The 23,580-nt window shown below is 41.9% G+C and overlaps 1 protein-coding gene across 9 annotated transcripts in view; it reads right to left on the bottom strand.

Annotated features, from left to right (window-relative positions):
• Positions 1 to 22,707, bottom strand: part of LOC118083518 (cilia- and flagella-associated protein 337-like) — a 29,408-nt gene extending 6,701 nt beyond the window's left edge. For 2 of the 9 annotated variants that reach the window (XR_015947757.1, XM_060278587.2), the window contains exons 1-20: positions 22,135 to 22,291; positions 20,036 to 20,224; positions 17,008 to 17,102; positions 16,021 to 16,113; positions 15,239 to 15,284; positions 14,875 to 14,921; positions 13,911 to 14,028; positions 13,512 to 13,581; positions 11,978 to 12,221; positions 11,003 to 11,108; positions 9,606 to 9,757; positions 8,261 to 8,363; positions 7,253 to 7,359; positions 6,159 to 6,238; positions 6,017 to 6,074; positions 4,946 to 4,991; positions 4,013 to 4,081; positions 3,557 to 3,719; positions 2,410 to 2,499; positions 1,104 to 1,162 (exon numbers count right to left, since the gene is read on the bottom strand). Coding sequence is in view for 8 of the 9 variants with exons in the window: in XM_060278587.2 (XP_060134570.2) it covers positions 1,104 to 1,162; positions 2,410 to 2,499; positions 3,557 to 3,719; positions 4,013 to 4,081; positions 4,946 to 4,991; positions 6,017 to 6,074; positions 6,159 to 6,238; positions 7,253 to 7,359; positions 8,261 to 8,363; positions 9,606 to 9,757; positions 11,003 to 11,108; positions 11,978 to 12,221; positions 13,512 to 13,581; positions 13,911 to 14,028; positions 14,875 to 14,921; positions 15,239 to 15,284; positions 16,021 to 16,113; positions 17,008 to 17,102; positions 20,036 to 20,200 (1,911 nt within the window). In the remaining variant the exon portion in view is untranslated. Of the gene's footprint in view, positions 1 to 1,103; positions 1,163 to 2,409; positions 2,500 to 3,556; positions 3,720 to 4,012; positions 4,082 to 4,945; positions 4,992 to 6,016; positions 6,075 to 6,158; positions 6,239 to 7,252; positions 7,360 to 8,260; positions 8,364 to 9,605; positions 9,758 to 11,002; positions 11,109 to 11,977; positions 12,222 to 13,511; positions 13,582 to 13,910; positions 14,029 to 14,874; positions 14,922 to 15,238; positions 15,285 to 16,020; positions 16,114 to 17,007; positions 17,103 to 20,035; positions 20,225 to 21,475; positions 21,593 to 21,879; positions 21,987 to 22,134; positions 22,292 to 22,558 lie in introns of those variants that run through there. The other 7 variants (XM_088660349.1, XM_088660350.1, XM_088660351.1 and 4 more) reach the window with 7 other exon arrangements.
• Between the last annotated feature and the right edge of the window lie 873 nt (positions 22,708 to 23,580).

Raw genomic sequence — 23,580 nt, 5'->3', positions numbered from 1 at the left:
GTTGTGGCGGAAATGTCCTTTAAGTGATGCCTTATTTTATTTTTACTCTTTTTCAAGAGGGAGGACTAACAGCATAATTCTGTGATGATGTTCTCAGAAATAAATTCAGCCGAGTTCAATGGAACTCACTCCCAGCCCTGCCAAGAAGGGTGTGTTGGATTGAAGCTTACTTGCAATCTAAGGAGCACTTCGTTACTTGTGACACTTTTGCTGAATGATTAGGTTTGCAATTCATTTGGTGCAGGTAGTGAGATTTTAAGTGCAATTTCAGCATACACCGGCAAGAAGTGCCTACGTTTTAAGGTTGTCCTGACTCTTAAGCCAAGCAAACATATGAAATGCATGGATCCAGCCCAACTATCAATAGGATATTGTTTACTCTTTATTTTGATTGCACAATATGTTACATATTGGGTTGATTCTAATGTAACACCAAACCATGGTTTTGTGCTATGCAAACAGGGTTGTTGGAGGGGACAGGGTTGTGCATGCCCCACACTCTGCTTTGTATCTCCAACAGTAACCTGCTGCCCTCAGGGAGGGATACCACTGAGATTCAGCTTTCAGTCTAGCTAGCTGCTTTTATGTGAAAGCAGCAGGGTGGCATCTTGTCCTTTGTCTCTGATCGCAAAATGCCCTGAGCAAGCACTGTCTCTGGGTTCACCTTGATGCTTAGACTACCATCATATGAAAAGTCAGAAGAGGATACAGGCAAAGCCCTAATGCACAGAGCAATCCTATGCATATTTACTCAGAAGTTGATCCTACTGCATGCAAAGGGGCTTACTCCCCCAGTAAGTGTAGCTAGCAGGGATAGGGAACCTATTGCAATCCAGATGTTACTGGACTCCAGCATGGACGGTGGTCAGCAAAGATCTAGCAACATCTAAAGAACCACTAGCCACCCAGCCCTGGTGTTTAGGATTGCAACCTAAATGAATGTGTGCCACTTCCACTTATGACTTATTTAAAGATCTAGTTCTTATTTTGTTTGCTTCCAAACTGTTAGGAATCTCACAGCACTAATAAAAAACATACAGAGGCCTTACAAATGGAAATTAGCAACATGTAAAACGTTTTTCCAGAAAATGAGCAGCACTTACACTAGCAAAATAAGCAAAAAGGCTCCCACGGCCATATATATTCCAGAATGCAATATAACCTGGGAAATAACAGCAATCATGGTATCAATAACAGTATCACATCGATGAAAATGAGGTTTTCTGTATTCCCCCTCCCCCTTAAAGTAGAAGTCTGCCCTGTGGTTGGGCGTGGGGTGGGGAGTGTTAGTTTTCTGTTAGAACCTCTGAAACCTCTGATTTTTTTCTCTGTACTGTACTGAAATGTTCATTCTCACCCTACAGTGGTCACACAATAGGCTCTATACTGTTTCAGAAAGCTTCTACAAAGTAACATCCTCACATAAATCTAGGTGCTGACGCAAGGCATTTAAACACTTCTAAAGCCTCTTCCCAATATGCAGTTGGCACAAGGAAGAAGTTTTGAGTTGAATTTCTTAAGAAAGGATCTCCCTTGCTAAAATGCCTGTTTGATCTGAGTGCTTCTTTCAACAGCGCTAATCTTAAGAGGCATTGCCATATTTTGATAACATGGTGTCAATGGTTGAGCAACATCCTCTTAATAATATTTTGTATTTGGGTATCGCTTTCAGGTGCTTCCAAGTGCTTCCTGTGCATTAGCTAGTTGTCATCGTTACCGTAACCATGTAAGGCAAGTCAGGATTATTCTCTCCCATATTGCAAATGGGGGGGGGGTACTGAAGGAGAGAGGGAGAGACTCTTACCTAAAGCCATAGAGTTAATGTGCAAGTGCTGAAAACTTATGACAGCCTCAGATGCCATCAGGGTGTTCCCCCCCACCTCCCTGCCTGATATTTGGATTGGGAGGAAAGCTCTAATGGTTGCAATGGGAGTTCTTTTCTCCCAATGACAATAGTCGGATCACACCCACACCAAGATTTTAAACACACTGTTTCTCCTAAAAAATCCCAGGAACTGTAGTTTGTTATGGGTGCTGGGAATTACAGCTCTGTGAGGAGTAAACTGCAGTTCCCAGATTTTGGGGGGCGGGGGAGCAATGTGCTTTAAATGTATGGTGTGAGGAATGCAGCAGGGTTGAAGCCTCCAGCCTCCCAAATAACTTTTCACACAATTGATGGTTGTATGAATGGTGTCCTCCCTAGCCTGGCCCTGAAACACCCTTTGGACTGCAGCCCCTTGCACTGCAATGACGGCCATTTTGAAAGGTTCCCCAATCTGTGAGCAGGTTTTTGGTGAGCACCTGGAGCCGTGGGAAGAATGTGGGATCTGAGCATATGCAGGCCTCTGAACCCCAGCTCCACACTATTTACCCCCCCCCTTTTTTTAAAAAAAAACACCTTGTCTTTACCTCTAGGTCCACTAGCCACTAACACTGCAGCTGTTTTCTTCCTTTCCAGCCTTGATAAGAGGAAAACGATTTTATTGATGGTTAAATCCTCTGGGAGTGGACAAAACAAACCATGAAAGCATTTCCAGCACAATCCAGCACAAAGTATTTCCACAATCTCACACCAGTACAGGATATTTGTCAGCAATGCATTTCACTGTTGTAATCTGTAAAGCCAAGCCCAGCTCACCCAGGTACAGTGGGAAACTCCACAAGATACTTCCTCTCACACATAGTCTTGTGGCACCGTCAAAACTAGCAAATTTATTACAGCATAAGTTCTTGTGGGCAACAGGCCACTTCACGGGATGCATGAGGTGTTATCTGCAATTGATGGCACAGGTGCATATACCTGCAGGTACACAGACGGACATTTCTATTGTGTGGACTCTGCGCTCCCACAATAAACTCTCACAGGAAGTATCCTCAGTCCAAGCATGAGATGGTGCACATCTAACATTACCAACTATGTGAGCAGGCAGGGAGACTGGTGTCAATACTGGAGGCAGATGAAGGCCATCTGTGCATATTATTACCACTCCTTGGGGACTTGGCTTTAACTGTTCTGTGTGGGAGGATGTTGCCGTACGTCAGGTAAAGGTGTAGCACATTGTCACATAGTAAAATTTGCTCACAGCTTCCTCAATCTACTTGGTTTGTCTTGTGATTTTAAAACACACGAAATGACTTGGGAGTCTAATTTCAGGGCGGATTTCAACTCAACATTTTGTACTTGGAAATGGACACCCAAATAAAAAACAACCCTGTGTATATCAACATAGCCACTTTCCCCTTTAAACTACAGTATGTAGAAACAGCAATGGGAGGTGGAATTTGCACATGCTGTGGCTGTCACACAGAAAAATATTTAAATGGCTTCTAAGTGGTTATTGCCTGGTCAGCTAGGTTTGTGCAGTGGTTGTAGCTCACTGTGCAATGTACTCCAGTTACCATGGACCTCTTTTTTTGCCATTTGTGGTGGCATAGACAAGAAATCCATTTTAAAAACATTTTCATTACTGACACTGTACATACTTCGTTTTTCATTTCTCTCAACACACCTTTTAAGCTTTTATTTTAGCACCGCAAAAGGTCTAACCCTACTCACCTGTTTCTCCTTCTCTTGCTGCTCTGTCTACAGCATGAAGACGGCTGCAGAGATGTCCAGATACCAGATTCCATATGAGAACTTCACCATCAAAACTAGAAGTGGCCAAGAAATGTGGAGGACACGAAGCTACACATAAAATATCGTCCTTGTGACCCTGTTCCTGCATGGTGCAATGGCAAAGTGGTCATTATCATGCAGTCATTGCCCTATAAAGCACACATGGAATGTATATTGTGCTCTAAACTAAGAGTAAAGAATCTCTGGCTCTCCAGATGTTATTGGTCTCCCAAGTCTCATCAGTCCCAACCAGCATGGCTAATGGCAGGGATAATAGATGTTGTAGTTCAGCAACATTTGGGTGGCCCTGCCCTGCTCTAAGCAGATTCATATAGAAATCTTTTCAACTTTTAGTCATGTTTAACTACCATTTCTCACTGCAAATTAATGTCTTACCATACTTCTAATCCAGTCCAGTTGTGGGTATGATCCTTCAACGACATCATCATCAATATCCTGAATATCCTGAAATTAAAAACTTTTCAGTTTCATCTTTGGTTCCAGAGATTCATAATTCTCTTATGGATAAACAAAAATATTTTTTTTACTTAAACATAGGTTAATAATGTATGTCAAAGCACTGCTACTGGTACTACTCATATTTCTTGAAAAAGGCAATGCTGAAGCTATAGAAACTGAAAAATATTGTCAGACATATTTGCCTTTCATTTACATCCATGGGGTAGGCAAGGTCAGCTGTAGACACAAGGCTATTCTGATGGCCAACTCTCACATTGGTTTCAGACAGAAGTGTTTCCCAACCCTACTTGGTGACTGAACCTAGGACCACCTGCACATAAAGACTGTGCCCTGTCCCTGAGCTACAGTCATTCCCCAAAACTTCCTCCAGTGACCCATCAGATGCCTCAAGGAAGCCTACATGGGATATCTTGAAGGAAACACCCCACTCCCAGTTGTGCTCCCTGGCATTTGTTAGAAGCATTCTGCCTTTGAACTTGTAGTTGTCATTACTAATAGCCTCCAATAACCCAATCATACTTATGCACATATAGACATCACACTTTCTGTTCATGTCTGCAGTGCTAAGAGGGAATGGGAACTGTTCATACTACTCAAATAAGTCATTGGCTGTAAGGGAAAGCTTCATGAACTGATTGGACAAAAATATATCCAAAAACCTGCTCAGACATTATCCTGAACAAGTCATTCTCCATATTAGATGCCTGTCTGTCTTTCAGGTGCACAATGCTGGTATAGTTATTCTAGGCTTCCAATTTCTTACGGAGTCGAACACTTTAAATTTCCCATTTTTGGCCTTCCCAACTTCTTATAGTGGAGCCATTAAACTTAACATTAATTTATACTTACTAGAAAAATACTGATCTTCCGGCCCCATCCAACAGAGATGATGTATCTTTTAAAAAATTGAAATGTGTTATTTAAAGAGGAAAGCCAATTCTAATTTAACCCCTTTTGTGTTGAATCCCAAAAGTAAACAACTACATAACAGTGTGGCATCACTGATTTTCATATGTATACAAGAATCCAGAAGCTAAACAAACAATGGCTTATTTTGTGCTGACTGGCATGATTTATCATCCTTAATCTACCTATACCCGCCTTCACAAAGGTTACATTTATTTTCAGCAAGTGTGAGGGCTATAAACACACTACAGTGGTACCTTGGTTCTTGAACTTAATCCATTCCGGAAGTCCGTTCAACTCCCGAAACAGTTTGAAAACCAATTGGCACGGCTTCCAATATGCTGCCGGAGCTTCCTGCACTCAAGCGGAAGCCGTGTTGGACATTCGGCTTCTGAAAAACGTTTGAAAACTTACTTCCGGGTTTGCAGCATTCAGGAGCCAATTTCTTCGACAACTAAGCCATTCAAGTACCACGGTACCACTGTAAGTTTAAAACAGTAATGGTTGTAAACCCAAACACTCAGCTACAAGTATGCCCCATAAAATTCTTACTCAGAGGTAAAACTCTCTATTTTTTTCAGTATTTGCCTTACTGCCAAGTAAGTGTACACAGGAGGGAGGAGAAAGCTGTGTCTTCCCAGATGTTGTTGGACTTCAAGTTTAGCCCCAGCAAGTATAGCCTATGGTCAGGAATGATGGTAAGTAAAGTCTAGCAACATCTGCAGGGCCACAGGTTCCCCACCCATGCAAATAGCATACAAAATATGCACAGTCTTTCCTGAAGACTTATTGGATAACTTGATTTAACTGCAGGAGATTCCATGATAGGGTCAATACTTTTCTATGCTGCCAGAGTTTGTGTGTGTTTCAACTGGCTGAATTGTCTGAAACGTCCATCTTGCAGATGTCCAAATTATTCTTATAAAATCATTCGGTATAGACCTCTACCCAGCTTACTTGTATTTTCTTAGCCATTTATCCTTTTCATTAAACAAAAAACAACATATTTTGTACCTGTTGTCGTAAAGATCAGCATAGGTGCAAGCAGTGACTTCATCAGCTAAACTGGTAGCTGAAAGAGAGAGCAAATGATGATCATGTTGCAGTTGCTGGCAAAATATCAGAGAAACTAAGAGGCTGGCCATTAGCTCTCTACCTTGCTTAATGGTGCGCATGTATCCAAGGGTGCTGCTATCCCATTTCTTCAGACTGCCATCTGCGCCACCAGTGATCAACCTAGACAGCAGGGGGAAACTGTTCATTGTAATGGAATTGCAAACTGGCAATTGAATTAATGACAATTGACAGTATAGAAAATTGTTGGTAGAACTGTTGTCTATTCAGCTTACTGGCTTTGTACCTCCTGCTGATCATGCTGTGATCATGCTGTGCACACTGCATTGTTGATGCTTCCCACCCACACCTATCTACATCAATCTTCTGATACTCTGGATCAAGTATTGACATGGTTGGGCATCTGTTGAAGACTCACTGTCCCAACAGGGGACCTGTTGACAAGAGCTCCCTAGACCTGCTAATAGTGAGAAAGTAGGCTTGGGGACAGGGAGGGGTTGTCCATAGATAACACAGCAGACATTGATATACTTAACATCTGCTCAGTCCATGAATGCATCAGAAGCGTTTTCCTACCTGGATAGTATTGCCCACCCTCGGGAAAAAAAACTAACTCTGAAAGAGCTCTGAGTTTGACAGCTAACTGTACCTGTATCTATACGTGTGGCTGGTGGTACCTACCTGGCAGAAGCATCTCCACAGCTTTCCAGGAGGCAATGGGACAAGGTGGTGAGGAGATTGGTGCAGTGCCAATGCATTCAACCTCCTTGCACCCTTATTCTTCCACCTCCTGGGAAGCTGAATCAACACACATTCTGGGAGGTCAGGTAAGCACTGCTGCCCCTCCCTGCTGGCTGCTCTTGTGTCATCTATCTCTGTGAGTGTGCATGGATGCAAGTGTGTGTGCATATATATTTCTAGACTGCCCTACACAATACAGTCCCCAGGCAGTGTGCAAAGTATTAAGACATACCAATACCTATTTCTACAATCCATTAGGACATCAGTACAAACACAGCATAAATTAAAACAACAGAAAATAGCAACCAATATGATACAAGCCAGCCTCAACAAATTATACCTCCTTGCCTCCAAAACCCTGGTGGAGGAGGTGTGACCTTTGGAGGTGAGAAGGTGTAATTCTGTTAATCTGATGATAACTAGATATCTGAATACCTCTTTCCAATGGCATCTAAGGCCATGCAAGTTACAGCAGCTTCTCCGTGAGCTTCACACACTTTAACAATCAGCTGTCCAGTTTTAAGATCCCACACTTTTATAACCTATTAGAAGAAATAAAAGGGAGAGGAGTGGGGAACTGAGGACTGATCTCTCTTCTCTCGTGCTGAATAAATAAACAAACATAAAGAGAGGAGATGAGGAAGCTTAAAGGTCACAAGAAAAGTTGCCTATAAACTATTTCTAAAACTCAGTATAAAATTAGCATTAACTGTTGAAGATGCAAAAGTTTCATATGAACCGGGACAGCAGGCAGTAAAGGTTTCAGAATCCACCTCCTTGTCCTAAAGCTGGCTTTGCAAGCCCTGCTTGCTACCACTTGGGTATGGCAAGAAACCCCAGAAAGGTGATTTCTGCCACAACTATTAATATGTTTAATTCCTATAGGGAGAGCATGTATTTCTGACACCAAAAAAAACCAAACAAGTTTTAAATTGTTTAAGGGTTCTCATGCAGCACTGCCACAGCGGAACTTTTCAGACATAGCCTTTCTGAATCCAATGTTCTGAAGCCTATGTGGTTTATTAAACTGGGAATGAGAACTATGCCCGCATGCTCTCCACCACTGCTGCTTTCCTCACCTCTTCCCTTCATGTGCCAGCTTCAGCACCTTGGTTCTGGTCTGCTGAAGTTACAGATCTCCATGACATCTGAAATAATGCACTGTGTCTTAAAGTTGGTTTACAAACCAAGATCTTAAACCACAGTTGTAAAAGCCTAGTTAGTAACTTGATATTAAGCCGCAATTTTGGACATAATGAGAAGCTGTAGTTTAAAGAGGCCAGGGTCAATGTTCTGAAGCCAGCACAAAGGGGGAAGGCAAGGCGAAAGAAAGGGCAAAGAGGGACTGTGTGTACCTGATACTAATTCTATGGCTAATAAATGATGGTTTGTAAGGCCAGGAATGTTGCACACAAACTGGGTCATAGTCTCAGGGTTACTTACGGAGTCTTCTGAGCAACTAATCACATGCTGCATTTGCTGGTTATACTGGCAGCAAAAGATAGGCTTGTTATGGGATGTGCCTGAATCCTGGTTCTGATTCTCCCTGAAAAAGATAACAACACAAGATGTTGAAGAGGAGAAGCACACACTGGGGCTGTGTTCAGATGATTACCCGAAGGTTCATAAACCATGATTTATGAAGCTGTGCATGAGTGCCATGGATAGGTGACCCTACCCTCTTCCTCTTGTGCGCCATCTTTGGTGTGAAGCTCCTGATGCGCATTAAACTAGAGTCTCCTGCTACATCCAAACTCGGGACACTCTGCCTTAATGCCAGTTAACATTTCACTTTCCTGGTTTGCATACTAACACTCATCCAGAGCTCCCTGGTTCAGATGCAACAGAAAACTCTGGCATCATGCAAACAAGGATTTGCAGCAGGAGGAGACACAGGTGGAGGAAGAGGAGTGCGGGGGGAGTGCACCGCCCCCAGCAGCGCAATCCTGGTAGGGTGCCATCGTGGCTGCCCCCCCGCTCCTGCTGGGCGCCACGCCCCTGAAGCTGGCATGCCCCGCCCCAGGACACGTGCCACACCCCTGAGGGCGGTGCACCACACCCCAGGACGTGCACCAGTCACGCCCCTGCCTGCCTTCCGCCCCCTCCCCCCCTGGTGCCGGAGCATGAAGCTCCGCCACTGGGAGGAGAGAAGGAGCAAAGGAGGGCACTCTTTCATGGCTTCACAAACCAGTCACCTGAAAATGGCCTGTACATGTTTTAATCTCAATATATTTTACAGGGCAGGCACTTACGGTTCTTTTAATGTCATGTCTTTTAATGTCATCTAGGAAAATATCTGACCCTGCCTATATCTAAATCCAAGAGAGAGAGAGATGTAGGGCCATAATCAGGACTTATTTGCTTGTGTTGTTTTGACTATTTCGAGTGTCAAAACAAGAATCACAGGCGGGGTGTGTGTGTGTGAGTGCTCTAGAGCAGAGTTTCCCCAAACTTGGGTATCCAGCTGTTTTTGGACTACAACCTCCATCATCCCTAGCTAGCAGGACAGGGGTGGTGGGAATTGTAGTCCAAAAACAGATGGAGACCCAAGTTTAGGAAACCCTGCTCTATAGTAAATTTTGATTTAAATAATGGTGTTCAAGTTAGTGCTTGCATAACATACGTGTTTTTTATGTCTCTTCTACATGGAGCAATGTATTGGTCACCACCCATTTGATTTTATGTAGTAACATTCAAACACACTCCCCATAGAAGAAACTATGCATATGCATAGATTGTGCTTGACTCAATGTCCACAGCAGATTGGTACTGTATATTATTTGCCTACTTATATTGGAATTGTAGGAGCCCAAAAGTTTCAGCTGCAACATAAAGGGCTCGCAAGTCGGGTGAAAGGTAGCAGGCTTCCATCTCCCCTCTGATTTGGCTGGCTTTGGGCATGACTGTGAGAAGGCAGGAGTGGTCTTCAGTATCCCAGACCTTTGAGAAGAAATACACGAGTTCAGAAAAGCTGTCACCCATATCACAAATCTATTGCCCTGATAGCACAAAAACTGTCCCATGGCAAATGATTGAAAAAATAAATTGATCAGCCCAGTTATTTCCTGAGATTGTCACAATATATAAATATATCTCCCCTGATTCTTTCCCAGGTATTAAGACATTAAGATTTTGAGTTCCATGAGGCAGAACTTTCAGAAAAGTGAAATCTTACAAGTGAAAACAGTGATTTGCCATTCTTCGTGACTGATAAGGCCTATTAGCACTTAGTGGTTGTTCAATAGCACATGCGGATAAAATTGTGTGAGACAGAAATGGATTCACCGAACACCTAAGGAAGCTTCCAGTTGTTACTTCCTTTCTAGCAAATGGAGCAGCAATCATACTGCAATACTGGTAGTGCGAACTGTACCTCAAGGAAGAGGTAGCTGCTTGTGCAGAGGTTTAATTCTATGGCTACCATTATCTCCATCCACCCTTCCTTCTGCTTTTTAGCACCGATTACTGACTCTGACACTACTAAACATTCTGTGCCAGTTTTGAGTGTTAGGTAGACCGTATGTTGCAAAATCCTACAGACAGAGAGAAAACCCCAAACCCACATTTGCAAATATTTCACAGTGTGTCTGATTGCCCAAGTTGTGACACCTCTCTTCCCCAGCCCCCCAGGACATTATAGTGACTTCTTGCTTGGGATGAATAGGTCATATGACACCATGGCTATTGCATATGATACCACACTGAAGAAACCTTTGCAGGGATGTGCAGGTTTTGTTCTGTGTTTTATGCAAGCAGAGGAGGCACGAAAGTACAGTGGCAGAGCACACAGAGATCTGTACTTAGACACAATTATTATAGGCAAACCACAGAATCCAGGCTATGTGGTCATATGGCGACTTTCTGTCTTCTAAAATCCCATTTGTGGAATGCTCTCCCTAGGGAGGCTCGCCTGGTGCCATCATTACATATCTTCAGGTGCCAGGCAAAAATGTTTTTCTTCAACCAGACATTTGACTGATTAATATTCTATGGCTTTTTTATGTGTTTGTGGGTTGGGGTTATTGGTTTGTTTTTGTTTTATTATGTTTTATTATTATTATGTTTATTATTCTCACTTTGCATTTTTCTGTTGTGAACTGCCCTAGAGTCTTTGGATGAAGGGTGGCATACAAACAGTAATAGTAGTAATAAACCAAGCAGTTTGTTGCCAATCAAAACCCTTACCTTGATGGTGCTGTCCAGAGAAACTGAGAAAATCTTTGTACTGTCATGAGCAATGCATAGGAAACCAATTGGGGAAGTATGTCCTCGCAGTACTGCAATTGGCCACCTAGTGTAGTGACAAACATATTTCTGGTTAACTTAGGAATAATTTGCTCAGCAATCAAGCATCAGACAGCCTATGGATTTTAATAATAATAATAATAATAATAATAATAATAATAATAATAATAAGATAAAGTACTTCCATTCACAGTAAGGTTGAAATGCAATTGTGAATACACCTCCCTGCACAGCCACCAATCCATTTAAAAGCCTGATATGAGTGCATTGAAAACTGCATTTCTGTCTGCCACGTAGCTCATGAATAGCCTGAGAGAGCCTCAGAAGTGCTTTTGGGTGTCATGGGTGAAATCCATCTAATAACACTTTGTCACAAGGAAGGTTAATTGTCATTGAATCAACCACCTGTTACCTCCACTTTTTATTCTTTTTAATTTCAATTGTAAGCTCCTCAGGGCAGGGCCCTGTTCTGATGCACTCTGTGTAGAAGCAACATGCACACTATACTGTATAAACAACAGCATCACCATCCAAAAGACTTACCATATTGGTCTGAATATAGGCTGCACTTTCTTCCCCCACCAATGTGGCTTGTATAAAGCCCTATGATCAGGCTAAGGCAGAGAAGCAGTGATCTCATTTTACAGGTAAGGTCTATATTTGGAGGTGGCTTATATTCACACCAACAAAGTATTTTCAGTTTTACATCTGTTTAGAGCTGAAGCATAAGAGCCTGCAGTTGCAAACACATGCACATATATACATTAAGGTTTGGAACTATTCTTTAAAGATTTGCTCTTCTGCGAAGAATGTTTGCATTGAAACAACAATGATAGCTTTTAAAAAATACCTCAAAGCCATCAGCTAGCAAATAGATAGAAAAAGGCAAGTTTTAACCTATTTTAGCTTTTTTACCCAGGGACATAAGGGTTCCATAGACGGATAGTCCGGTCCAAACCACCAGTCACAAGAATATTGCTTTCTTTGCAGAAGTCAAAGGTCTTGACTCCTTTGTGCACCTTAAAAACAGATTCATCACATTGAAAGCGCCTTGCTGGAGAAGCAGTAGCTGGTAGGGCGAATTTGTTATGGCTGACAGTGCTGGAACCCATCAGAGTTTTCAAGCGATGCTTCACATTTTTGGTTCTGCTAACGTAACCTGTGACAAGAAAACAGAATAGTTGCATGGGAAGGGAAGGAAGACAAACTGAAAGCCCTCGAGGTAGAGAGAGAATTGATTCCATTCCTAGGAAAGGGCTGTAAGTTCAGGTGGTAGAGCATATGCTTTCCATGCAAAGTTCCAGGTCGCCAGGGAGGAGAAATTCAATTCAGCGTGCATTTAAAGACAAATCTATCAAATTCACATTTCCCAAAACAATATGCAAGCCGAAACACAGCTAACCTTCAAAATTCGCATTGATCCAATGCAGTTCTGCAAACAAAGAATGTTTACAGAAAATGCATATATTAGGGAACTTGCTTGCAAAAATGTGCACATTAGTCAAAACTTCATGTGCAAATGTGGTTATTAGGAGAAATTCACACTAAAATGCTGATGAATGTTCATGAAAAACAATTAGGATGGAAAACTGCAAATTGCTGCAAAATGTGGACAATTGATTTTAAGATTGGGAGACTGAGAAACACGGAGAAATGAAACGGACTGATTCTTCCATCTCTACTCCCAAGTTGAATTCTGGGTGCTTCCAGGTAGGGCTGGGAAACGCTCTTGACCTGAAACCATAGAGATCCACTGCCAGTCACTGTTGACAATACTGAGCTAGATGGACCATGTGTCTGATTTGGTATAAGGGTCTCTTTGTGCTCCTATGAACAAAATTTCTGCACATTTGTTGTGGGGGAGGAATAACATAGTGGAATAAGGACTACAGCCAAGAGTACCTGGGTTCAAATCATTGTTCAACCATTTAAGCCATGTGACTCTGGTTGAGTCTTTAGGTCGGTCACAATCTTTCTTGCTATACACAGAAAGTGTTTTTGTTTTTGTTTTTTTTTTATTAAGGGTTTTCTTGGTTTACAAAGATGTGTGCAATGTCTCTCTTAGCATTTTTACAAATCAGTTTCATTTGTTGAAACATTGGTGAGGAGAGGGGAAGGAAAGTAGATGGGGGAGGGGGTGGCAATGTTTCTATTTTGCTTAATAAGTGAGGGGGGGGTTGTCAATGCCCACCTGCATCACAAAGAACTCATAACCCACTTACTCTCAGCAACCAGAAGAAAGTGCTTTTGAAAAGACAAAATAGAGTGTGAGCAGAAGAAAGCACATCTCTTGCCCTGACCTCCTTGGAGGATAGGTTGGATTACAATGAGATCAACTAAAATAAACTATCCTCTTTTTAAAAAGTGAAGGAGAAATGACTGCTATCTTTTATTTAACCTTACTTCAACTTCAAATGCTGGCATGTTTATTCTGCTAATGTCCACTTACCTATAACCAGTGCAGTGCAATCATCATTTGAACTAGAAATGATGGATTCCATAGAAGGGATATATTTGATCTGCAATAGCAAATGTGCAAAGGAAAATCCTATGAAATTCAGAGTGTCCCGAGGATATCCCAGGCAAATACCATGGAGCAACAAAGGCGAATCTGGGGAAAGCAAGGAGAAGCACAACCTTCCCAAAAGCAGGTGAGGTAAGATGCGCTGTGCAGAAATGATCTTACAAATAATATGGCAGGATTGTGAAATAAGAATACTCTTCAAAGCAGATGCAAACAACTGCACCCACCTGCTCATGGGAAATAATTATCTGAATCCCTCACAGTTAACAGAAAGATAGTAGTTGAACATGTAGAAGACAGCACAAATGTCTGAAGTTCTCTTACCTTTGTCACCCAGTCATTATGAACCTTCCAGCGAATGAAGGTGATATTTTCTTGCTCATAAATAGCATTGGCAGAAATCGTTGGGATTTCTTTCACGGGTGGATATTTTGTCCAATTCCTATCAACACACACACACACACACACACACACACACACACACACACACACATGTTAGGATGGAAGAATGAAACCCAGACAATATCAGATTCACCACCAAACATACTATTTTGAATTAGCAATCTAGGAAATTATTCTCGCAAAGTTTGTCTTGATGCAATAATGCCCCAATAGATTTTTTTGTTTTTGTTTTAAAGGAGCTTTAAGAAAGTGTGTCAACAAACGTGCAAATAACACTCACTCTCCCTTCCTGCAGAATGGGCTACCGCTGGTGGGAATTCTTCTGTCCACAATTTTGGTGGCAGAATTGGAAGCTCCACACAAGAGGAGTGAACTTGACATCATTCTGTGGGCAGAGACTGGGGAAGCTTTTTTGAGGACTCCACATCATCCAAACCCTTCCAGTGCTGATTGCAGCCATGTTGTGGAAGGTCACATACACACCATATATTGAAAACACATTCAATGGGCACCTAAAGCACATGCCCCCCCTCCTCCAAATAATCCTGGGAAGAATAGTTCCCGAAGCTACAATTCCTATACCCTTAAGAAACTACAGTTCCCATGGTTCTTTAGGTTAAGTCATTTGCTTTAAATGTATTGTGTGGATAGATAGGACCACTTTATTTTTTTAAAGGACTACAGGGAAACCATTTCTGAAGCAAGGCATGGTGCATCTACCTCAATATTGTCCACACAGACTGGTAGAGGCTCTCCAGCATTTTAGACTACAGTCTTTCCCAGTCTTTCCCATCTCTGTAGATGCCAGAGATGATGAAAGATTGCCTGGGAATAGGGTAACGCTTTGTGTTAGAATCCACATAGGCCTGGTCAAACTGTCACGTACCTCAGTGTTTCTGCCACAGAACTGATCAACAGGATATTAACACAGCCCTGTGTTGAACAAAATGCCACCATATTAGTACCCAGATTTAAAATCAGCATTATTATTATCACTACAACATACGTCTAAGGTGATTTTTAACTATTAGTTAAAGAACAGGAGAAGGAGGGTAGTCTATATCCTGCAGTGAATGCCCAACAGCAAAAAAAATATCTCTGCTTATATTTAAACCTATATTCTGTGTCTTTCACTTTTACAAGTTGTGGATATCTTTCTTAGAAACAAACTGCAAAACTCAGAAAGTTCTAGCTGTGCCATTTTCTCAGTTTATATCTGAATTAAAACATACCAAACCTTATCAACATACCTGCTCATCACCATATGATATCACACATTCTCCTTCTCCCCGAACACTTTAAACAGGAAGAAAAAGCATTATACAGTCTGTCTGTAATTTGTTCAAATAAAGCTTCTACCCTGATCATAGCTAATACATAGCTCCTTGGAGAACAGGAAAAATACAAATGCAATGAAAAAATACATGTGCACAAAAGCCAAGGTGGGTCTATTCCCCCACTCTGAGGTCTAACTTCTATAAATGCTGGCAGGGCAGAGCTGAAGCCTAAAGAGCTTCCATGAATGCAATTTTAAACAAGGCATCTCCATGGTGGAATCTACACACATATTTTAAAAATGCTGTGAAAATGCTTTAAAAATATTTTTTGGAAAAATATATTGAATTTTCCATACCTCACTATCGTCATCTAGTGTCACCTTTGTATATTGCACTTTACAACACACTTTAAAAATTTGCAGCTGTATAGAAGAGTCCCAAGAAGCATAAAAGAGGGGGGAAATTGGGACAGGCATAAGAAAGGACATGCTGTCCCTGGTAAACAGACTGCAGTTGGATTGTATGTTTTTCCATTGCTATTAGAACAGAGTAAGAACTGCAGATAATCAGATGGTGTTAATTCTTTATTTCTGCTCCTAAACAGGTTTTAGTCTCATCTGAGCTCAATATAATACGTATAGGAAATGATAGAAATAAAAAATAACTATATATCTTCTTTCTTCTATATTCACGGGAAAGGTATATAAATGGGGGGGGGGTGTCATTTGGTTATGACTGTTGAGTCCAAACTATACCTATAATCCAAACACAGAGGCATTGTTTCAAGCGACACAATTTGGCAATACGGTTCCAAGTTGGAGAGCTCATAGAGTCGTATCTCTCTGTTACTGTAAAACACAATGTTAATTCAACACTTTTAAAGCCCAGTACAGTAAATGTTGCTTTTTAATGCCAGTTGATGTTAATAAACTACAATTTTCCCTCCACCTTTGACTTAAAAATAACTTGTTTTAGTTTTTGCATTAGACAAAACTCAATAGATTCATTTTGCATTTTTATGGTGTATTCAGATTAGGCATTGATTAAACAACAACAATTTGTTTTCTTTACTTGACATCAGCTGAATTATAGATGTCTAAATGGCAAGGAATGTGCATGAGAAAAGATTCCTGATTAGCTACAGAACTCCAAGAGACTCCAACACCATTTCTCTCCTGAAACTCCTGAAACTCCAAAATGTCAGCACTAACAGCACAGGTATGCTCCTGTAGTGAATTAACACTGAAATACCCACAGGCCACTTATTCAGAAGCAGACTCACAGAGACTCGGGTGGAAACTACACACATGTTTAAAATGTTGTGAAAATCTTTCTTAATCATTTTGAAAAATGCATTCAATTTGCTATAGCTCACCATCTCCATCTAGTGTCACAATTGTATATTGCATGTTACAACATAATTCAAAACGTTTTCTTCACAGCTGTATAGCTGAGTCCTGTGGCTTGTACCTGGAACAGCACCTTATAGTTTACTGCCTATTTACTCCAAGCAAACTATAAATACTCAGCAAGAACCATAATGAAACAAGAAAATATCAACACAAACAAGGTGTGTTGCCTACCATTTTCTCTTCCTTGTTTGCTGTTCACATTTTATATAAATATGTTCGTATTTGATATAAATATGAACAAATTTGTAACATGTGTGAAATTTCTGTGACACTTTTCAAATGGTAGTAGCATATCCATCATACTTAGAAACCCAGAAATTGACTACCTACCAGGTTCCAATAATTAGCTTGTTGTAATGGGCCATTAAAATAGAGTCGAAAACCCACTTTAGCCTCCTGTTTTGTAGTTTGTTTTCATTTTCATCCTAGACTCCAAAAGAGAACATTGTCAAAAGTCTGATCTAAACTGACACTGACACTGACACTGACACACACACACACACCAACCGTAGTTAAGCCGCTGGGGTAGGTTCGCACAGAATACAAAGTCATGGTTTAATGAATCATAGTTTACTAAAAACCATGTGTCAGCCACTGGAGCAGGGGCCTGGGGATGTGCCACCACCTTCTCAATTAGCAGCAGATGTGCATCATTCAGCTGCCGAGTCTGATAAGCTGTGGGGCAGAATCCAGCGGGAAAAATGGCCAGGCGCTCCCCAAAATACAGCCAAATTAACAGACTACAGTGCTTTAACATGCCTCTTCTTCCCCCTGACTCAATCACACTGTGGTTTAGCATTATATTTGAACCAGGTCTGAGGCTGTTCTAATGGAAGCAGCAGCAATAAGAAAGCCCTGCATGTAACAACCTATGAATAAACTGGTGATTTGTTGGTGTGGTGGTAACCATCAACCACATTAAAAGCAGTTGCAGCTTACAATGAGCACCTAAAAATGTTACTCGAACAAGGAACTCTCAAACCAAGGCACAGGAAATCTCCAAGTAAAGAACAAAATAGTTCAAAATCTTATGGGGAGTAATTGCTACTTTTAATAGACTGTCTAGCAAGAGTGGTGCATGCTCTAGTTATCTCCCACTTGGACTACTGCAATGCGCTCTACGTGGGGCTACCCTTGAAGGTGACTTGGAAACTGCAACTAATCCAGAATGCGGCAGCTAGACTGGTGACTGGGAGCGGCTGCCAAGACCACATAACACCGGTCTTGAAAGATCTACATTGGCTCCCAGTACGTTTCCGAGCACAATTCAAAGTGTTGGTGCTGACCTTTAAAGCCCTAAATGGCCTCGGTCCAGTATACCTGAAGGAGCGTCGCCACCTCCATCATTCTGCCCGGACACTGAGGTCCAGCACCGAGGGCCTTCTGGCGGTTCCCTCGTTGCGAGATGCCAAGTTGCAGGGAACTAGGCAGAGGGCCTTCTCGGTGGTGGCACCTGCCCTGTGGAACGCCCTCCCAACAGATGTCAAAGAGGAAAACAACTACCAGACTTTTAGAAGACATCTGAAGGCAGCCCTGTTCAGGGAGGCTTTTAATGTTTAATAAATTATTGTGTTTTATTTTTCTGTTGGAAGCCACCCAGAGTGGCTGGGGAAGCCCAGCCAGATGGGCGGGGTATAAATAATAAATTATTATTATACTGTAGAGTAAAATATCCGCTCACCTGGGAGTCTGGCTGGGAGGCCATTCCCGCATGGCGCAGCAGTAGTGGGTTCAAGGAGGCTGTCATCTTCCAGGTATGGGGAGGGGATGGCTGACACTGCCCACCTCCAGCTGCATTGGGTAAGGGCAGGCAGTGGCCACTCACACAATCACAGGCTAGGGCTTGGGACTGTGAGCAGCCCACCCCCAGCCTACTTAAGGGGGCAGCCGGGTGTCGGCTGCCCTCTTGGCCAATTGAATTTTTAAATGCATTGATTTATTTAGCTAAACAGAGATGGCCCGTTCATTCCATATGTGCACAATCTATTCACTTATGGAAATACACACAAAATGTTTCACACTGTGGAGTTCCTCATTAATGTCCCTGGGTTGTTTTTTTTAAATTGCTTTCTGACTTGCTTGATAATTTCTTGTTCTCTGTTTCCTGTTTTATACGCATCTCTCTCCCCACCCCCCGGTTTCCTTACTTTCCCCTCTTTTCCGTCTTATTATTAAGTCTTTTTTTGTGCTGTGGAAAAAATAAATACATAAAGGAGAATTCCTTGGTTGCCAGGGTCCAGGTTTGGGGCAAGTATTTGTTGACAGAACAGAACCCCAGTTGAAGTTTAAAATCACAAAACATGCAGCAAAGTAAAGTGTGAAAATATAGGCTGTTATTATTTTGTGAGTTCTAGAACTTCCCCTAGTATAGAAAAAGACCACGTAAATTATAAATGGTTTACTTACAAACTCTCCAAAGGTCAGATTCATGTACTTTTCTATACAGCATTCAGAAAAAGTTGCACAGGCAGTAAAACTTGGCTTGGTTACAGTAGTGAAAGTTCCTAAATTATTGCTATAGGAACTCAAGAGCCATGTTAGAGCCATGGTTGCTCCAGCTTAGTCTCTTCACACGCTGTGCTTCTCAGGTAGAGTAAGGGGGAACAAAGGCTTGATTACCTAGCCCCTCCCAAGGTGAGCTAAGTCTGACATGACAACTTAGTCAAAGGTCTTAACCCCTTCATGCATTAATTACATTTAAGCATGATGGTTATATGAGGCTGGTTATCCCACCATTTTCAGAATGATGGCAGCACGTTTTGTTAGCAACAGGCATGAACCCTTCTGCATGTCAGCCTCTGTGCATGCATGTGTTTGACTCCATCCTTTGGCAGAATGTTAAGAACATAAGTGGTATGCTCCCAAACATTTGTGGATTTACCAGTTCAGGGTCCGCTAAACTACTTCTCTTATTTCATAGAGTTCAACCCTTTGGGTCCTTAAACCAGCCTTTCTCAACCCAGGTGTTGTTGGACTACAATTCCCATCACCCCAAACTAGCAGGACCAGCCGCTCAGGAATGATGGGAGCTGTAGTCCAACAACATCTGAGGACCAAAGGTTGAGAAAGGCTGCCTTAGACGATACCCATAGACCCACATAACTCATATCTTCCTTTAATCTGTCTGGTTCGGTGTAGAGACAGGCATATATACATTTGTCAGAGTTAATTTCATCACAGTTATACTTGGCTGACATCATTTTGAGAAATACAGTGAATGTGTTGGGAGAGAATGATAATGATTGTTAGGAGAGTAGAAAAGCAATCTCCTTTTCATTTTAGCCTCAGTAGGAAGATCTTACACCTATTATCAGTAAATATCACAGTCTTTAAATAATACCTCACTTCTTAAACTCACAAGAATCAGAGAGGTTTTCTTCAGTTTTAAGCTTGCGCTCCAAATGGAAACCAGTCCATCTTGGCCAACACATAAGATGTGACCATCCACTGTTGAGGAGACGTAAAGGAGTGGCTCTCTGTGAGGTGTTTCTGTCACTCTGGGTGGATGGAGAAGTGATGACATTTGCCTTAGGTGGTGCTCTTCCAGCTAAACAAAGCAGAATTCAAGTTTGGGTTAAGGCCACACACAAACTGAGGCAAAGGAACATGCATGGGTTGTGAGCTACTTTCCTTAGTATGCTCATTGTACAATATGCAGTGTATTTTGTTCTGTGGTGGTCTTAATACACTCATTTCTTTTGTACAACATGGGTATCTGTAAAATATGGATGTTGGTCTCCTTACTCCCACACTGGTTAATTAATTTAAAGTGAACAAACAGTGCAAAGAGATGCGTACCGTGTTTCTCCTAAAATAAGCCATACCCCGAAAATAAGCCATGGTGGTAGGCAGTTTAACCTTGTAGGTTAAACTGTACCATACTTAATTAAAAAAATAAGATATTCCCTGAAAACAAGCCACCATGTGTTTTTTTTGAGGAAAAATAAATATAAGATGGTGTCTTATTTTTGGAGAAACACAGTAAATACCTCACACCCTCATGCTACAGGTCAAATCTGAGTCCTCTTTCTTTGTTGCTTAAGAGCAGCTGTGTGAGAGCAAGACACCAGGACATCTGATTACACACCTCCTGTGTTGCATCTAGTTTGGCTCTTACTGACATTAATTAGTGCTGTTCTCTCACATGGAGGCTTGCTTTAATCTAGCAATAAAAGCTCCTGCAAAGTATATTTTGTTGATCAAAATCATTGATAACATTGCTTAAGAAACTGAGGCAATAAGACATTGTAGTGCATTAAATGATGAAATAGATCAGAGGAAAAGATAGAACTGTGTAAATGTGTATCCATTCATGTCAGTGGAAGCTTGGCCACTGTTTTCCATGGGAAGTGCATTGCACTCCCAGATTGGTAGGGACTTAATAGATGATCTGAATAAACAAGGCATTCTGGATAACATCCCCACCCCCACCCCCAAAAAACTAGTTTGCCTACAAGAGCTACAGGGCCCAGGGCAAACTACAGTTCCCATGATTCTTTGGGGAAAGGTTTTTAATGTATGGTGTTGTGGGTGTGAGTATCGGTTTTATAGGTCAAAGCTAGCACTTTGAATTGTGCTTGGAAACAAATAGGCAGCCAGTGTAGTATCATCACTGGTCATAATAAGCATGTTTAACTCAGAAGAAAATGTCCTGGTTCTCAAGACAACTTTCGTTTCCAGATGGTAGCCTTGGAGCAAGGCATTTTAATTAACTTGCTGCCTACCTAGCCACATTACCTGATTAACTGCATTGTTTGCAAACCCATTCATAAACATTTAACGATTCCCTGAAACTTACCCCAGTGAATTCAGTGGAAGTTGCTACTGAATAGGCATGGGTAGGATTGCACTATATCTAAGTCTGGATACAACTTGGAGTGCCTTTTACACTGGGCTCCTTTAAAACTCTTTGCACCTGGTAACAGAACATAGTGGGCTCATTTGTCACTCCTTTATCTCCTCCCATTATATTTCACTTCTCTGATGCTTTACTGTCAAATTCATTATTTCATATGTACATGCAGCCACATATGAACCAATATTAAGAACATATATTGACAGAAAATGCAATTAATTGTACACTGGTAAAGAAATTACTCTTTAATACAGTAAACACACTTGCAAGCTTCCTTAATCATTAGTGCAAACCTTTCTTTAAAAATTATTCCTCCCCACAACAGATAGTTTATAGAAAACAATTACCACTTTGGTATCAGAAGATGTTGTTTGCTCACTTTTTAAAGCTTTAGATAAGATCCACACAGATTTTGAACTGAAACAGAATCATCACTGCCTGACTGGAAACTAAACAAAATAAGTCAGCTATAAATCTTTCTCACTGTTTAACAGTTTGTGGTCCAATGCCTTTGCTTGAAAATGTTATGTTGCTATGTGCAAATAAGCGGGAACAAAATCGGACTTATTTCTCATGAGTAACTGTATATGCAAAGCACTCACTTTCTGGATGCAATCCCACCTGCTGTAGCACTGACTTTGCCTCTTTTGGAAAACAATGCAAAATTTATTTATGGGCACACCAGTCTGTTTCGCCAGGAAACTATGATCCGAAAGGACTATTTGGTAATGCTGAAGTTGTTATGGTGACGCAATGCAGCAACATCAAAACAAGGAACTGCTAATGCTAGTAACAGTTTCAGGCTTCCTTGACGATACAGGGTGTGAATAAGTTCAAGCATACTCCTATACTGACTTCAGTAATTTCCATGCCCACCAAATGCTTTGAAGATTGTGGGCATAGATCAGAGGTTTTCAACCTTTTTGAGTCCATGGCTTATCCAACGACATTCTTTCTCTGTCACCCCTATGAGGCTCAGGAACCCAGTTATGCCACCCCTTGCCTGCAGAGCTGGCAGCCTCTCACCCTTTTTTGAACACCCTCCCTTGTGAGTGTCCCCTCAGCCTCTTCTCCTCTCCCCTCTCATCGGGAGTCTTCTGGGCAGCTGCTGCTGTCCCTGGTCTCTGAGCTGACACGCCCCCATGCCCTGCCCCAAAGAGAGGTATCTCCCAGAGGCACCATTCGCCTGCAGAGCTTATAGCCAGGATTGCTGCAATACACAGCTGTGAAAGCCTTCAGGAGGCAGAGACACGCGAAGGCATCAGAGGAGGGAGGGAAGGAAAGAGGGACAGAGGCCAGTGTTGCCCATAGCACCCCTGACAATCATTCAAGGCACCCCAGGGTGCCACCGCATGCTGGTTGAAAACCACTGGCATAGATCACAGTGCAGGGGCCATGGATATAAGGCTTGAGGAAATGGACAAGGTGCTTGGAAGGGTCAGGGATCTGACCACTTGCACTCTGGACCCTTGCCACTCTTGGCTGATAAAAACTAACAGGGGTGGGTGATGACAGCTGGCTGGGCCAGGGAGGTGATTAATGCCTCCTTGAGAGAGGGAGTGGTCCCTGCCTGCTTGTTGGAGGCAGTGGTAAAACTACTCCTCAATAAACCCTCCCTGGACTTGGAAAATCTAAGCCAGGGGTGTCAAACTCAAATTCATCGGGGGCCGCATCAGCAGTTTGGTCACCCTCAAAGGGCCGGTTGTATCTGTAGGACTATGTGTCCACTCTTTATTATCATAAATTATTGTCACTGCATTCAATTATTACTGTTTTTTGTAATAATGTAAGTAATAACTAACATAGTCAGAATAATGGCAAGTAGATATTCAAATGTACAATTATTGTACAATTTATTGAAAAATGATTTTTGGTAACTGCACTGGGTGGTGGAGGCTCGCTAGGGTTTCATGCAGGAGCTTTGCAGAGCTACTGGTACCTGGAGATGCTGGGGTCCTTCTGCATGCAGGACAGATGTTCTGCCAGTGAGCCACCACCCTTCACCAAAGGGACTGGCTGAGGTGACTCACTGGAGCTGTTCTCCTGGT

Source organism: Zootoca vivipara, chromosome Z1 (assembly GCF_965207765.1).
Source record: "Zootoca vivipara chromosome Z1, rZooViv2.hap1.1, whole genome shotgun sequence".
NCBI lineage: Eukaryota > Metazoa > Chordata > Lepidosauria > Squamata > Lacertidae > Zootoca > Zootoca vivipara.
Note: the sequence above shows the minus strand (reverse complement) of the source record. Positions and strands in the feature narration are given on the sequence as shown.